Source organism: Spermophilus citellus (genome assembly GCF_964194105.1).
Source record: "Spermophilus citellus genome assembly, chromosome: 13".
Taxonomy (NCBI): Eukaryota; Metazoa; Chordata; class Mammalia; order Rodentia; family Sciuridae; genus Spermophilus; species Spermophilus citellus.
Genome location: NC_138193.1, coordinates 54,231,143 through 54,249,148, shown reverse-complemented (window position 1 = coordinate 54,249,148; position 18,006 = coordinate 54,231,143). Strand labels below are relative to the sequence as shown.

At 34.7% G+C, this 18,006-nt stretch overlaps 1 protein-coding gene across 1 annotated transcript in view; it reads left to right on the top strand.

Annotated features, from left to right (window-relative positions):
- ALMS1 (ALMS1 centrosome and basal body associated protein) overlaps nt 1-18,006 on the top strand; it is a 225,046-nt gene that overhangs the window by 122,892 nt on the left and 84,148 nt on the right. The window contains exon 11 of the mRNA XM_081264701.1: nt 225-2,026. Within this exon, the coding sequence (XP_081120827.1) occupies nt 225-2,026 (1,802 nt within the window). The remainder of the gene's footprint in view (nt 1-224; nt 2,027-18,006) is intronic.

Here is an 18,006-nt window from a genome sequence, read left to right as displayed (position 1 = left end):
TCTAGTAGATTTTTTAGAAGAACTCTATTGGGTGGTCTTGGTTATGAGTCATTTTATTCTATAGTTAACTGTCATTTTTTTTTTTTACTGTGTTCTTTGACCTTTTTTATTATAAAATAATGATAAGACTTTTATGGTCATATCCTGATCTGGATAGAAAACTGATTAGTATAGTATACAACTAACTATGTAGACCACTTAAAGAACCTACTTATATCTTCTAGGGATCACAGAGTCCACGGGGAATAGGATGCACACCTGAAGCTGTATGTAGTCACATTATTATTGAGAGCCATGAAAAAGGATGTTTCAGGACTCTTACTGCTGAACAACCACAACTGGAAGACCATCCTTGTGTTTTTACATCTGCTGAATCCTCAGAAATGATCAGAGGACGACAGAGCCCATCATCGTGGAGAACCAGGCACATCAATTTTTCCAAATCCTTAGACCAGAACAACCCGCATTTGAAAGTTTGGAATTCCTTGCAGTTACAAAGTCATTCCCCACTTATATCTGATGACTTCAAAATTAGCAAGGGCCTTCGAATGCCATTCCGTGAGAATATGGACCCTTGGCTGTCAGAATTAGTAGAAGTAGAACCTGCTTGTTTGCCACCTAAAGAAGTGGAATTTCCTTCTTCATCACAAATACTGCCCCCAGAACCCATGAAACAGTTTACTACCTCCATCACTTTTTCATCTCACCGACATTCTCAATGCATTTCAGATTCCTCTGTTTTTAAGGTTGGTGTTACTGAAGGTAGCCAGTATACTGGAGCATCTATGGGGGTATTTAATTCTCATATCACTGAAGAGCAAAATTCTCCTAGAGATTTTAAACAGAAAACCTCTTCCCCTTCATCATATAAAATGCTTAGTCATTCACCACATAAAGCTGTGACCTTTTTAGCAGAAAAAGGTAGGCAAAACGAAAAATTATTTGTTGATTTTGAGCCTTCTCATCGAGAGGAAACACTCTTAGAAAGATCAGATTTTAATGTCAGTCATTCTGAGCCCAGTACCAATGCAAATTATACATTCAAGGAAATTCAGTTTTCTGATAACCATACCCACATTAGTATGGGCAGACCAAGTTCCACACTAGGAATAAAAGAGAAGAATGTAACCAAAACTGCAGATCTTCCTTCCCACATTTTTCTTGAACAACGAGAACTCTTTGAAAAAAGCAAAGCCCCACATGCAGATCACCATATGAAAAAACACCATTCTTGCCTTTGTCCAGACATTCCTTCTTGCATTTTTCTTGAACAGCAAGAACTCTTTAAACAAAGCAATGCCCCACGTGTAGATCATGAGATGAGAGAAAGCCATTCTCTCTTTTCTCAGGGTCAGGATTATATAGCTTCAGACCTTCCTTCTCCCATTTGTCTTGAACAACATCAAAGCAGACCCCTAGGTGTAGATGACCACATGAGAAAGCACCGTTTCCCCTTTTCTCAAGGTCAGGATTGTGTAGTAGAAAAAAATCAACATACACCTAAATCACACATTACTAGTATGATAAATGTTGAAGTCAATTCAGTCTCCCAATCTGCCCCTGATCACTATACATTAGAAACATCTGCATCTACTCCACCTTCAAATAGAAAAGCACTTTCATGTGTTCGTATAACTCTGTGCCCCAAGACTCCTTCCAAGTTGGATAGTGGAACCTTAGATAAAAGATTTCATTCTTTGGATTCTGCTTCTAAAACAAGGATGAATAGTGAGTTTAACTCTGACCTACAAACTATATCTTCAAGATCATTGGAACCAACCTCCAAGTTATTGACTAGTAAACCTATAGCACAAAATCAAGAATCTTTAGGTTTTCTAGGACCTAAATCACCACTGGACTTCCAAGTTGTACAGTCTCCTCTTCCAGATAGTAATATTATTACTCAGGACTTGAAAGCCATACCTTCTCAGAATAGCCAGATAGTAACCTCAAGGCAAATACAAGTGAACATTTCAGATTTGGAAGGATATTCCAAACCAGAGGGGACTCCGGTATCTGCAGATCGGTGAGTCTTGTGATAACAAGCAAGCTGATGGAATTTGTGATAAAGAGTTTAAAATACTTAAGCAAATGTAATTCTCTTGGGGAAGAGACTATGATTTTTTTTAAGGGAGGTTGTATCTGACTAATCTGCTAGAAGTCTTTCAAGAATTATGTAAATAAGCAACAACATGTGATGGTAATATGTTTATACTTTCAAAGGTCTTTTGGTAAGACTTGACATCAAGTGTAAGACAAAATTGAATTACTTTCAAAATAATCTTGACCATTTACCTTTTTTTCCCCATGTTGGAGATTATCTTGAAGATTTTTGGGAGGTTGCATGTGTGTGTGTGTGTGTGCATGCTTTCTCTTTGTGTCTCCCTCTTCTCAATTTGATTCATTTTCATAATTTCCCTCAAATGTTTAGCATTTAAAAAGAAAAAAAAGAAAACTTTACAATGGTGAACAATGGCAGATAACCACTTCAGTGAGATGATGTAAGACTAACATCACCAGTATGCATGTCAACATAATGTGCTAGCCACATTGTAAATGTGGGAAAGGAAACCCAATTCAGCAATAAATGTATTAGATTTATCTTATTCAGCCTAATTTTTATCATCATTCAGTTTTTACCTTAAAAAGTCTTTTACAATATGGCTAAAAAGAATTTCCTGTATGTTTATGCCGTATGGTTGGGCATAATATAAACATACATACAGCAGCACACCAGAGTAGAGAGCACTTTGCTTGGAAAGAAGGAAGGGAAAAATCTTTATTCAAAATCCTTATGTGGTAGTCATTGCGATGAGAGTCTTTTTTTTACTGTCTCCTTTAGTCCTCATTATGACCCTGTAAAGTAGGTGATGATACCCCTATTTACTCACTGGGAAACTGAGACACTGACATTGCTACTTGGGCCAAGTGAGGCTGTCTGTAAGGAAGAGGATGGGCATTCAAATGCAGTCTGATAGTTGGCATGGTGGTACACTTCTGTGATCCCAGCTACTTGGGAGGTTGAAACAGGAGGATCAAAGTTCAAGTCCAGCTAGAGCCTGGGCAAGTTAGTGAGACCCTGTCTCAAAATAAAATGTGAAAAAGGGCTGGGGATGTAGCTCAGTGATAGAGTGTTCCTGGATTCAATACTGTTACCAAGAAAAAGAAGAAGAAAGAAAACAGTCTGTTAAATTAAAGCAACAGCTTACTTCCCTACATTCTATTGTCTGTCAGAATCTTGAACACTACTTCCAACCGTTCTTCTAGCCATGATCTTGGACAAGTCATTTCATATCTTTGGCACTCACATGTGAATGGTGGTGGAAACGGGGTTGGAAAACTGAAAGATTCCTTACTGATCTGCAAGTGATTGAGAATTGGATTGGAGCACAAAAACAAGGCCAGTCTCTGGTTTCAGTATTATAAGTATTGGGAGGCTATAGTTATTTTAAAACTTTGGGTGTGTGGGGGGGGTAATTTTATTTTATTTCATTTCAATTTTATTTTCATTTCATTTCATTTTTATTTTTAGCCAGGGTCTTGCTAAGTTGCTTAGGGCCTCACTAAGTTCCTCAGAATGGCTTCCATCTTGCAGTCCTTGTGCCTCAGTCTCCTGAGTCACTGGGAGTAGAGTTGTGCACCACCATACCTGTTTTTCTTTCTTTCTTTTTTTTTTTTTAATATTTAGAAATTAAAGGTTAGACGATTTCATGTACAGTGTTTAAGCCCTTCAAAGTTTAAATGCCCAGTTATTGGAACTGAATTCCTTGAAAATCAGATAAAGTTATAAATGAGAAAAATAATAAATTATTATAAACATATTTATAACTGATAATAATGCCATTTGTTCATAATGTAATAAATGTCAGGCTTTATAGTGAATATTCATCTTATTATAATGATCAGAGAGAAATATTATTACTTAACCATTTGGGGCTTAGAGAAATTAAGTAATTTAATTCAGTATCATCATATGGCCATTCTGTGTTGGAGTTGGCATTTGAAACTGGATGTGTCAACTACAGAGTTCATAAGTAATGACAACTGTACACACATGTATCTGTATAGAGAGATGCATAAAAGTATGTGTATATATGTGCAAAATATTTTTAAATTTTTAAAATTTGAGTTAATTTTGGATTTACAGAAGAGTTGCATAAATAGTACATTAAATTCCTATATTAGTTGTCTATTTCTGCATAACATATTACCTTGAAATGAAGCAGCTTAAAGCAGTAAACCTCCCAGTTTCTACAGGTCAGAAATCTAGGCATAGCTTAGCTGGATCTTTTGGCTCCCATTGTTTTACAAGGTTGCAAATAAGGTAGTGGCTGCAACTCTGGTCTCATCTCAAGGTTTGAGTAAGAGGGTATATTTCCCAGATCACTCAGTTGCTTGGCCACAGATGTTAGTTTCTTGTCTATTTAAGGCAACTCACATTATGACATCTAAATTTATAAACTTCCCTTAGAGTGAACAGGTAAAAGAACAAGAGAGGCAAGATAAAAGCCAGCCTTTTTGAAATCTAACCTTATCTTTGCTACTTTGCTTCCAATAGAAATGAATCACTATATCTAGCTCACATTCTGATTCTGGGCATGAATACCGAGAGGTAGAGATTATTGAGAGATAGCTTATTTTAGAGGTTTTACCCATTCTGGATTTTATTGAAGTTTACTGTTATGTTAATATTCTATGATAACATCGTAACATAAAGCATTTATCAAATGCTTTATGGTTACATCCTGCTTAACCTTAAAATGTACATGCTGCAAACTTCATTTTTTTTTTTTTTGTGGTATGCAGTTATATCCATTGATCCAGTTCCAAATAAAGCAGTTGCATTAATCCAAAAATTCTCCCATGCCATCCCCTTTATAGAGAATCCCTCTTATGAACCCTGGCAATCCCTGGTCTATTTTCTTCTCAATAGTTTTGCCTTCTCATATAAGTGGACTCATAAAATACATAACAACCTTTTGGATCTGACTTCTTTCATTTTGCAAAATGCATTTAAGATTAATCTTGCATGAATCCATTGTTTGTTCCTTTTTGTTGCCTTATTAAAAGGAATATCATTGCTTTTATTGTTCCTTATAATTCCATTGTACTGATTATCATAGTTCCATTTAAGCACTGAGAAATATTTGACTTACTTCCTGTTTGGGGCCACTAAATTTTTAGCTTCTATAAACATTCATGTATAGGTTTTTGTTTCTCTAGGATACTTGGGAAGATTTTTTTCTGAGATGGTCTTATAATTTTGCATCTTCATGGAAATATGTGGGCATTTTAGTTACTTTACATTCTTGTCAACCTGTGGTACTGTCAATAGATATTAGTGATTTTGTAGTTAAACAGTGGTATCTTGATTTGCATTTTCCTAAAGGCTAGTTATTATAAATACCTTTTCATATGCTTCAAGGGCATTGGCTGTTACTTGAGGCATATTATAATAACTGCTTTATAGAGTTTTTGTACTAACATCTCCTTCATCCCAGCATTGATTTGTTGTCTTTTCCCATGTGAGTTGAGATTTTTCTGATTCCTCATATGCTGAGTAACTTTGGATTGTATTTCATAGTATTATATTATGAAATGACAGTTATTTAAGTCCCATAAACATTGTTGATGTTTTTGTTTTAGCAAAGAATTAACCAAGCTGGGTTAAAAATTGCAAACAGCCTTTGAGCCTTATCTTTCTTGGTCAGGTCAGAGAGCAAAGGCTTGTTTTACTTCTCTGTGTTCTTCCTGATACTGTTTTGTGTCAAGGCCAAGTGGCACAGAACAGAGGGAGACAAACCCACATGGGTTTGCCCCACTTTGAGACAACATCTCTTCTGGTAGAAGAGTAAGGTTTACCTCCCTCAGAATTTTAGGCTCTCATTATTTATATTGCTGCTGTACCATTGCCACCATGGAATTACTTGGGCACTGAGGCTAAATTGAACAGAAAAAAAAAAAAAAAAAGAAAAAAGAGAGAAAAGGAAGAAAGGATTTCTGACTCTTCTCCCACTCCTCAAGCAGAAACTGGAGGAATTCGCCTGGGAGTCTTTCTTTTTAAATTTTTTATTCTAATTTGTTATATATATATATGAAAGCAGAATGCATTACAATTCATATTACACATATAAAGCACAATTTTTCATACCTCTGGTTGTATACAAAGTATATTTACACCATTTGTGTCTTCATACATGTACTTAGGGTAATGATGTCCATCTCATTCCACCCTCATTTCTACTCCCATGGCCGCCTCCCTTTCCCTCTCATCTCTTTGCCTTATCTAGAGTTCGTCTAATCTTCCCATGCTTCCCATCTCAACCCCATTATGATCAGCCTCCTTATATCAGAGAAAATATTCACCATTTGTCTTTTGGGGATTCGCTAATGTCACTTAGCATTATATTCTCCAACTCCATCCATTTACCTGCAAATGCTGTGATTTTATTCTTTTTTATTGCTGAGTAATATTCCATTGTGTATATATACCACATTTTCTTTATCCATTCATCTATTGAAGGGCATCTAGGTTGGTTCCACAGTTAAACTATTGTGAATTGTGCTACAGTAATATTGATGTGTGCTGTTTTTAAGTCCTTTGGGTATAGACTAAGGAGTGGGATAGCTGGATCAAAAAGTGGTTCCATTCTCGGTTTTCCAAGGAATCTCCATACTGCTTTCCATATTGGCTGCACCATTTTGCAATCCCACCAGCAATGTATGAGTGTGCCTTTTCCTCTATATCCTTGCCAACACTTACTGTTGTTTCTATTTTTTTTAATATTTTTTTTTTAGTTGTAGGTGGACACTCAATATCTTTATTTCATTTTTATGCAGTGCTAAGGATTGAACCCAGTGCCTCATGCGTGCTGGGCAAGCACTGTATCATTGAACCAGATCACCAGCCTAGTTGTTTGTATTCTTAATAGCTGCCATCCTGACTGGAGTGATGAAATCTTAGAGTAGTTTTGATTTGCATTTCTCTAATTGCTACAGATGGTGAACATTTTTTCATATATTTGTTGATTGATTGTATATCACCTTCTCAGAAGTGTCTGGTCAGCTCCTTAGCTATATATTGATTGGGTTATTTGTTTTTCTGTTTCTAATTTACCCTAGAAATTAGCACTCTATCTGATGTGCAAGTGGTAAAAATTTGCTCCCAAGTTGTAGGCCCTCTATTCACCTCACTGATTGTTTCTTTTGCTGAGAAGATTTTTAATTTCAATCCATCCCATTTATTAATTCTTGATTTTAATTTTTGGACTATAGGACTCTTATTATGGAAGTAGGGGACTAATCCAATATGATAGAGATTTGGGCCTACTTTTTTCTTCTATTAGATGCAGGGTCTCTGGTTTAATTCCTAGGTCTTTGATCCACTTTGAGTTGAGTTTTGTGCATGGTGAGAGATAGGGGTTTAATTTCATTTTGTTGCACATGGATTTCCAGTTTTCTCCAATGTATGTTTTTGGCACCTTTGTCTAATATAAGATAACTGTAATTATGTAGGTTGGTCTCTGTGTCCTCTATTCTGTACCATTGGTCTACCAGTCTGTTTTGGTACCAGCACCATGCCATTTTTGTTACTGTTGCTTTGTAGTATAGTTTAAAGTCTGGTATTGTGATGCCACCTGCTTTACTCTTCTTGCTAAGAATTGCTTTGGCTATTCTGGATCTCTTATTTTTCCAGATGAATTTCATGGTTGCCTTTTCTACTTCTATGAGGAATGCCATTGGAATTTTGATTGGAACTGCATTAAATCTATATAATGCTTTTGGTAGTATGATCATTTTGACAATATTAATTCTGTCTATCCAAGAACAACAGAGACCTTTCCATCTTCTAAGGTCTTCTTTAATTTCTTTCGTTAGTGTTCTGTAGTTTTCATTGTAGAGGTCTTTCACCTCTTTTGTTAGGTCGATTCCCAGTATTTTAATTTTTTTAAGGCTATTGTAAATGGGATAGTTTTCCTAGTTTCTCTTTCAGAGGAGTTGTCACTAATGTACAGAAATGCCTTTGATTTATGGGTGTTGATTTTCTATCCTGCTACTTTGCTGAATTCATTTATTAGTTCTAGAAGTTTTGTGGTGGAATTTTTTTGGGGGGTTTTCTATGTATAGAATCATATCATCAGGAAATAGTGATAATTTGAGTTCTTCTTTTCCTATCCATATCCTTTAATTTCTCTTGTTTCTAATTTCCCTGACTAGAGTTTCAAGAAATATGTTAAATAGAAATGGTGAAAGAGGGCATCCCTGTCTTATTCCAGTTTTCAGAGGGAATGCTTTCAATTTTTCTCCACTTAGAATGATATTGGCCTGGGGCTTAGCATAGATAGCTTTTATAATGTTGAGATATGTTCCTGTTTATCCCTAGTTTTTCCAGTATTTTGAACATGAAGGGGTGCTGTATTTTGTCAAATGCTTTTTCTGCATCAATTGAGATGATCATATGGTTCTTATCTTTAAGTCTGTTGATACAATGAATTACATTTATTGAAATCCATATATTGAACCACCCTTATATCTCTGGGATGAACCCCACTTGATTGTGGTGTACTATCTTTTTGATACGTTTTTGTATTCAATTTGCCAGAATTTTTTGCATCTATGATCATTTGAGATATTGGTCTGAAGTTTTCTTTCTTTGAGTTGTCTTTGCCTGGTTTTGGAATCAGGGTGGTATTGGCCTCATAGAATGAGTTTGGAAGTACCCCCTCTTTTTCTACTTCCTGAAATAAATTGAAGAGTATTGTTATTAGTTCTTCTTTAAAGGTCTTGTAGAACTTGGCTATGTATCCATCTGGTCCTGGGCTTTTCTTGGTTGGTAGGCTTCTGATGGCGTCTTCTATTTCATTGCTTGAAATTGATCTGTTTAAATTGTGTATATCATCCTGATTCAATTTGGGCAAATCATATGGCTCTAGAAATTTGTAAATGCCTTTAATATTTTATATCTTATTGGAGTACAAGTTTTCAAAATAATTTCTAATTATCTTCTATATTTCTTTAGTGACTGTTGTGATATTATTTCCTTTTTCATCATGTATGATAGTAATTTGAGTTTTCTCTCCTTCTCTTCGTTAGCATGGCTAAGGGTTTGTTAATTTTATTTATTTTTTCAAAGAACCAATTTTTTATTTTGTCAAAAATTTTTTGAATTTTTGTTGTTGCAGTTTCTTTGATTTCACTCTGATTTAATTATTTCCTGTCTTCTACTGCTCTTGATGTTGATTTTTTTTCTTCTTTTTCTAGGGCTTTGAGATGTTGTAACCTCAAGTCATTTATTTGTTGACTTTTTCTTCTTTTAAGGAATGAACTCCATGCAATGAACTTGCCTCTTAATACTGCTTTCATAGTGTCCCAGAGATTTGGACACACTGTATCTGTGTTCTCATTTCACCTCTAAGAATTTTTTAACCTCCCAATGTCTTTTGCAACCCATTGTTCATTCAGTAGCATATTATTTAGTCTCCTGGTGTTGGAGTAGCTTTTATTTTTTATTTTATTATTGATTTCTAATTTCATTACATTATGATCTGATAGAGTGTAGGGTAGTATCTCTACTTTTTTATATTTGCTATGAGTTGCTTTGTGGCATAGTATATGATCTATTTTAGAGAAGGATCCATGTGCTGCTGAGAAGAAAGTGTATTCATTCATTGAAGGATGAAATATTTCTATATATGTCAGTTAAGTCTAAGTTATTTATTTATTTTTAAATATTTTTTAGGTGTAGATATTCACAACACAATACCTTTATTTTTGTATGGTACTGAGGATCGAACCCGGGCCCTGCCTGTGGTAGGCGAGCGCTCTACCGCTGAGCTACAATCCCAGCCCCCAAGTCTAAGTTATTGATTGTATTATTGACTTCTGTAGTTTCTTTGTTTAGATTTTGTTTGGAAGATCTATCCAGTGGTGAAAGAGGTGTGTTTAATTCACCCAGAATTATTGTGTTGCGGTGTATTTGACTCTTGAAGTTGAGAAAAATTTGTTTGATGAATGTAGATGGCTCCATTGTTTGGGGCATATAAATTTATTATTGTTATGTCTTGTTGATGAATGATTGCTTTAAGAAGTATGAAATATCCTTCTTTATTCCTTTGGCTTAACTTTGGCTTGAAGTCTACTTTGTTTGTTATGAGGATGGAAACCCCTGCTTGCTTCCACAGTTCATGTGAGTGGTATGATTTTTCCCAACCTTTTGCCTTTATGGTGTGGATGTCTTTTCCTATGAGATGAGTCTCTTGGAGGTAGCATATTGTTGGGTCTTTTTTAAAAATCCAGTGTGCCAGTCTATGTCTTTTGATTGGTTAGTGTAGGCCATTAAAATTCAAGGTTGTTATTGAGACATGATTTGTATTCCAGCCAATTTTGTTTATTTTTGATATTTAACTTGATTTGGTTTCTCCTTTGATTAGCTTTTTCTTTAGTGTAATAATCCCCTTTGCTGATTTTCATTGTTGTTTTTCAAACAATTTCTCTTCATGCAATCTTTTGCCAAGAATGTTCTGTAGTGCAGGCTTTCTGGTTGTAAATTCTTTTTACTTTTGTTTATCATGGAAGGTTTTTATTTCATCATCAAATCTAAAGATTAATTTTGCTGGATATAAGATTCTTGGTTGGCATCCATTTTCTTTTGGAGCTTGATATATGTTCCAGGATCTTCTAGCTTTCAGGGTCTGAGTTGAAAAGTCTGCACATAATCTAATTGGTTTCCCCCTATAAGTAATCTGATTCCTTTCTCTCATGGCTTTTAATATTCTCTCCTTATTCTATGTGTTAGGCATTTTCATTATAATGTGCTTTGGTGTAGATCTGTTGTTATTTTGTACATTTGGCATCCTATAAGCCTCTTGGATTTGGTTTTCCAAGTTCATTCTTCATTTTTGGAAAAATTTCTGAAATTATTTCATTGAATAGATTTGGTTTGGACCTCTATCTATGCCTTCCTCTATCCCAATAACTCTTAAATTTGTTCTTTTTATGCTATCCCATATTTCTTGAATGCTCTGTTCATGGTTCCTTAGCATTTTCACTGTGTGGTCTACATTCTTTTCAAGATTATATATTTTGTCTTCGTTGTCTGAGGTCCTGTCTTCCAAATGGTCTGATATGTTGGTGATACTTTCAATTGAACTTTTAATTTGGTTTATTGTTTTTTTCATTTCAAGAATGTTTGTTTTTTTTTTTCAGAACCTCTATTTCCTTATTGAAGTAATCTTTTGCTTCCTGTGTTTGTTTATGTAGCTCCTTTTCAAAATGATCTTTTGCTGCCTATATTTGCTCTCTTATAGCATCCTTTAATTCACAGAACTTTTAAATTGTGTACATCTTGAACTCCTTCTCTGTCATTTCTTCTGTGCTGGCCATGGGTTTTAATAATGTGGTATCTTGATTTGTTTGGGGCACTTTCTTCCCTTGTCTTTTCATATTGCTTATGTATCTTCCCTTCTAGTACTGTGGATCCAAGGTATTATCGTTTTTACCCTATAGGTTTATAGTGCCCCTGTAGAATTCCAATACTTCTCCTTTGAGGTGAAGGACAATGTTATCAGATCCCAATATAAACAATATACATCCTGAAAACAAAGGTTTGCTATTAAGACTTTTACAGTTTGGTCACAATGTACAGAAATGGTGAATTCAATTATTATCTACAATACACTCAGTAGGTTTGTAAAAGGGTTTACAGTTTCTGATGGAGGACAAAGAACCTGGGGTGAGGAGTAGGATGCTATGCTGAGGAGTTGGGAGATGAGGATATAGAGTTATTATATCTTAGGAAGTGTGAAAGAGAAATCTAAAGAAGATGATTAATAGCAGGAGAAGAAAGAGGAAGTAATTTTGGGTAGAAAAGTAAGTGGGAAGACAGTAATTTACATAAAACACATTATATATTAAGAAAAATAAACAATGTTAAAATAGTAGAAATTGGTGGAAGAAAAGGAAAAAAGTAAAAACAAAAAAGAATCTTGAATGAAGAAACAGGCATTGTTTTGGTTGGAGATCAGTATCTTTCCTGCTTCCCTTCTCATCTAATAGGTAGGGTCGTCAGTTGTTAGCTGGTATCTCTGCGCTCAGGGTGGTGAAGGTAACCGGTTGTCACTGTGCCCGGCTAGTGGCTACTGAGGAGAGGGGGAAGTTAGAAACTGGGTACCTGGTCAGCTGGAGTTCCAACTGGGAGTTGCCCCCCCCCCCCAAAGATGGCGATGAAGGTGACCCAAGATGGAGGCACCTGCTTTCAGTGATGAGATGTTGAGTGGGGTTGGGGGAGCTAGGCGATAGCTTTGAATGGTGATTTTAGAGATGAGCTCTGTAGTGTGCAGTGTGTGGCTGTCGGCTGACTTCAGAGCCTGTGTGAAGTTTTCAGGTGCAGGCAGGCTACTCTGCGTAGGGGACTATCTCCGCTGCTGCAGAGTCCCAAGATGGCAGTGACTGGGGGAGCCCCTTGTTGGTAGATGGGTTCTTCTTGGGAGTGGCAGCCAGAACTGCCAGCTATTCTGCATGGGAGCGGCCTCTGTGATTTCTGCTGGGTAGGTTGCTGAAAGTTCTGTGCAGATGCTGATGCTAGTCCTGCGTGGGAAAGTAGTTGGGAGACCTACTCTGACACTGAGGCCTGGAGTCCTGGACATGCACGTGACCTGAGAAGCAGTTTTCTCACTACTTGAGTCCCAGAGTGACACTGAATGCTGCCTTCCTCTGGCCCACCATCTTGGATCTGCCTGGGGGGTCTTTGTGTCTGTGCTAATACTCTCTTCCAGATTCTAGGCTGTATTGAATTCAGGTGAGTCATACCAAAAGATGCAAAAATGATGGTGAATTCATCTTCATTTTGATACTTCTAAGCTTTATAATCTTCCCCAATCTATCTGCTCCTGTTATTTTTCCATCCTTCCAATAACTGCTTCACATAGTCTGTCTAGGTTTGTAGCTGCTGTGCATTCAGAGGGAGAGATGTCCTGAGTTATACTTACCTGGAACTGGAACTAGAGTTATATAAACTTTTTGTTGTTCCCATCAGCAACATATGCAAGTTCCATTTACCCCACATACTCTCCCAACACTTATTATTTCTAAATATTTTTAATGTAGTTATTCTGAGTGTCAAAAAGTTTGTTACTTAAGAAGATTCTGTTTACTTTTGTCTGTTGGATTGTTTCTTTCATTATTATAAGAAATTTGTATATATTATGGGTACAAATCCTCTGTGTACTATGAATATTTACTTATAATATGTGATTTGATTTTAATTTTCTTAATGGTATCCTTTGAAGAACAGAAAATTTTAATTTTGTTAAAATCTGGTTTGATTATTTTTTTGTATGGTTAGTGCTCTTTTCATGTCCTAAGGAAATGTTGAGTGTTATGAAAATTTTCTTCTGTTTTCATCTAGAATTGCTATAGTTTAAGCTATAGTCTATGATCAGTTTCAAATTAAGTTTTGAATATGGTATAAGTTTCACAGTTGAATATCATTTTCTTCCATATGTATATTCTTGCACCACTTTTGAAAAATGATTATTTTCTTACCAAATTAAGTTGATTTTCTTGTCAAAATCAGTTGGTATTATATGTGAGTTTATTTTGGGAGTTTCTATTCTGTTCCTTTGTTCTATTTACCTTTATGCCACTCCTGTCATATCTTTGTTGTAATTTTTTCAAAGTCTTGAAATCAATTTGTATTCTCCAATTTTGTTTTTATTTTCAAAATTGTTTTTCTATTTTTAAGACTTTTGTGTTTCTATATAAATTTTAGAGTAGACTTTTTAGTTTCTCAACAAAAGTCTAATGGTATTTTGTTTGAAATTGCATTAAAATATAGATCATTGTGGGAATTACTGACATTTTAATAATATTGGGTCTTCCCATGCATGGACATCATTATTATTATTATTATTATTATTATTATTATTATTATTATTCTCATTTAAGTCTTCTTTAATGTCTCTCAGTGACGTGTAATTTTCAGTGTATAGGTCTTGTACATCTTTTTAAAAAACTTATTTCTATTTGTTGAGACTCTTGTATATGACATTTTAAAAATTTGCATTTTCTAGTTCTTTGTTGCTTGAATGTAGCAATGCTGTCAATTTGCAAGTTCCAACAAGTTACTTTTAATTTATTGCTCTTTGGATTAGCATTTCCATGTCCACTATGTGATATTTTTAGACAGTGAGCATTAGGAAATTTAGTCAAGGCAATAATTAGAATGGTTGAGACATACCTATATATCCTATATTTCATGTTCTGTAGCTTCCCTAAGAAGTCTTTCTCTGTAAGACTTCAGAGGTACCATGTTAATATTTGGTTGCCCTCAGTTAATAAATCTATTCTATGTCGACAATCATGTTGCCAGATTTACACTGTCCTTTCCAATTTTCTTGCCTTTTGTTTTCTTTTTCTCATCTAATGCACTGGGTAGGATATTGAATACAATTTCAAATAAAGGCAGTAAGAGCAGACATCTTGCCTTGTTCTCACTTGACTACTGCGCCACATCTCTGGCCCTTTTTACTTTACTTTTTGAGACAGGTTCTCATTAAGGTATTTAGAGCTTCAACCTCCCAAATTTCTAGGATTCCAGGTGTGTGCCACCACTCATAGCTTGTACTTAGACTTTTGATATCTGTAACAATGTCTAATTTATAAATTGGGCACAACAAGAAATTATCAATAACTAATAATGAAATGGAACAATTTTTTTTACAATATACTATAATGAAAATTATGTGAATGTGGCCTCTCTAAATATGTTATGTAATATTTTGAGACTCCAGTTGACTGCAGGTAATAAACTGTAGAATGAGAAACTGAAGATAAGGAGGGAAATCTGTAATTTGCTACTAAAACCATTAAATTAGTTGATTTCAGACACCTTGATTCTTTTTTGTTCCATTTTTTTTGTTAAGATTCTCCATATTTTCACCTGTTTCCCCCCATATTTTTTGCTCTTAATATTTTAATAATCATTTTAAAGTTTCTGAATGGAGTATGTCTTTGTATTACCAAATCCCTACCTAAAAGTATCAAAAATATGTCTCTCTAGCATGTTAATTAGCAATGTGGTAATATTTCTTGATTGCTTCTATAGCTCTATGGCTTTTTTTAAACTCTGATTTTTGTAATGTATTCAGTTTTGTTTGTTTGTTGCAGTAGGAGTGATGGCCTGTGGCTGCCTATTATACCCTGTTATGTACTACTTGAAGTGGAAGTGTCCTTTTCAGATAACCTTTAATTTCTCTCTGTATTAATAGAATTCTTATATCTTTTATTAGACTTATTAAGTATTTGATATTTTTATGATACTGCATATGACTTTTTTTAGATTTTAATTTACTTTTCTGATAAGAAAAATTTAGTGACTTTTTAAAAATTTGATGTTTTATCTTTCCAAAATTTACTTATACTCTAAGCTGAATATAGATTATTTTGGATTTTCTGTGCACACATTGTATGAAATATGAAATTATTTTTCCTTCTTTATTCATATACATCTATTTCTTTTTTCCTGCCTCCTGCAAATATTATTTATCTCCTTAACTAAAATACATGGTGAGAATTGGTATTCTTGTTTGCTCCAAACTTCACAGGGAACATTCTTAGTATTTTGCTATTAAATATGATGGTGCATAACTATTAAGTTTTATTAAATTCTATTTCTTCCTATGTTGGTATGGTCATAATGTGTTTTCTCCTTTATTGATGTGGTGAATCGCATTGATTGCTTTTTTTTTTTTTTAATGTTAACTCTCCTTGTATTCCTCTGGTAAAACTATCTTGTATGAATTCACTTACACACATCTGGGTGGATGTGTATACAGTGATAGAACAAGCAAGCACATAATACGCATACACAACATTTTGTTTGGGATTTTTACATTCTGTGTGCAAAAGAGATTGGTTAAGTTTTTTTCTTTTTTCGTGATTATCCTTTTCAGTTAGTGTATATTAGGCACAGAGTAGAGATTAAAAATTTTTTGTTTTTATGAATTTTTTCTCTCTCTTTTTTTAAACAGGAGATTGAACCTCAGGGAGCTTAAACACTAAGCCACATCCCCAGCCCTTTTTATTTTTATTTTGAGACAGGGTCTCACTAAGTTGCTGAAGCTATCCTCGAACTTGAAATCCTTCTACTTCAGCCTCCCAAGTCTCTGGAATTATAGGTGTGCGCCACCATGCCCAGCTTGCTCTATTCTTAATATTGTTCTAATACTGTACAATATTATTCCCTCTCTTTGTACAGATTTTTTTTGTATTTTTTTTGAATAATTTTAGATTTATAGAAAAGACACAAAATAGAGCCCTCTATAGCCTTTTCCTTGTTTTTCCTGTTAATATCTTACATTGTCATAGTATATTTGACAAAGGTAAGACACCAACATTTATATGTTGTTTTAACTAACTTGCAGGTTTTAATTACATTTCACCTGTTTGTCCATTAATTTTCTTTTTCTGTTCCAAAACCTCGTCTGGTAATATCACATTCCATACCGTTGTTGCTGTGGTCTGAATGCCTGTGCCCTCTCTAAATTAGTATACTGAGCCCAGTCCTCTAAAGTAATGATTTAACAGGGGAACCTCTGAAAAGTAATTAGGCTGTGATGGTGTTTCTTCAGTTTGAGTTAGCATTCTTACCAAAGAAATCGCAGAAAGCTGTCTGTTCTTTTCTTCTATGTTAGGACATGATGAGAAGGTGCCATCTATGAACCAAACAGAGCATAGTCAGTCAGCACAAAATCTGTCATTGCCCTGGTCTTGGACTTTTCAGACTCTAGAACCATGAGCAGTAAATTTCTGAAACCACATAGCATATGGGATTTTGTCACAGCAGTCCAGATGGAGATAGACAGTTGTTAATCTTAGCCACTTGTGGTATATGGTATTCTTCCTTGTTTTTCATGAACTTGGAAGTTTTGAGGAGTACCGGTGAGAAATTTTGTAGATAGCAGCTCCTGTTGGGTTTGGCTAATGTTTTTCTCTTGATTAATTTTTTTTTTTTTTAGGTTTAGGGAAAGAATACTACAAAGATGAAATATGCTTCTCTTACATCATATGGAGAATATGATATCCATATGTCATTACTGATGTTAACTTTGCTAACTTGGATAAGGCAATGTTTTGCTAGGTTTCTCCACTGTGAAGCTACTCTTAACATTCTCTTCTTTTGAAATCTAGTTACTAAGTTCTGTCTGTACCCAAGGGGGAAGATAGAGTAAGCTTTTACCTCCTTTGGTGGGAAGTATCTAACATATGTTATTTGAAATTCTTAAGCAAAATTTGTCTGTTCTTCCTAGTTATTTATTCAATTGTCTATGTACTCTATTGTTTTAATATGAATTCTCTATAATCTTAATATATTTATCTAACATTGAAAACTTCTGATTCCCCTCTTCTCCCCCCTCTGCCCATTGACACATAAACAACTTGAGGGTAGGATCTGTTTCTTCTTCATCTTTGTATTCCTAGGCTTTTAGCATGATGCCCTAATCTTACAATTAAAAATAAATAAATGAATTATATTCACTTCAAATGAAAAGTACCATTTCCTTTGTTAAATTACATAATGGCATTATAAATTAAAATTAAGATTAGGTTTTAAAATAAAATTAAAGCCAGGCACGGTGGCACATGCCTGTAATACCAGCAGCTCAAGAGGCTGAGACAGGAGGATCATGAGTTCAAAGCCAGCCTCAGCAAATTAGTGAGGCCCTAAGCAACTTAGTGAGATCCTGTCTCTAAATAAAATATAAAAAAGGTCTAGGGATATGGCTCAATGGTTAAGCACCCCTATATTCAATCCCTAGTACATATATATATATATATATATATATATTTTTTTTTTTTTTTTTTAATTAAACACACACGTGATCACATTTTAACATGTATCTGATAAAGTGAATGGTATAACTACCTTAATAGCATTTGAGATTGTTGTGTTCACAAAATATTCCTTGTAACTACTTAAATGTTCCTGACTAAGGATATGACCTGCTA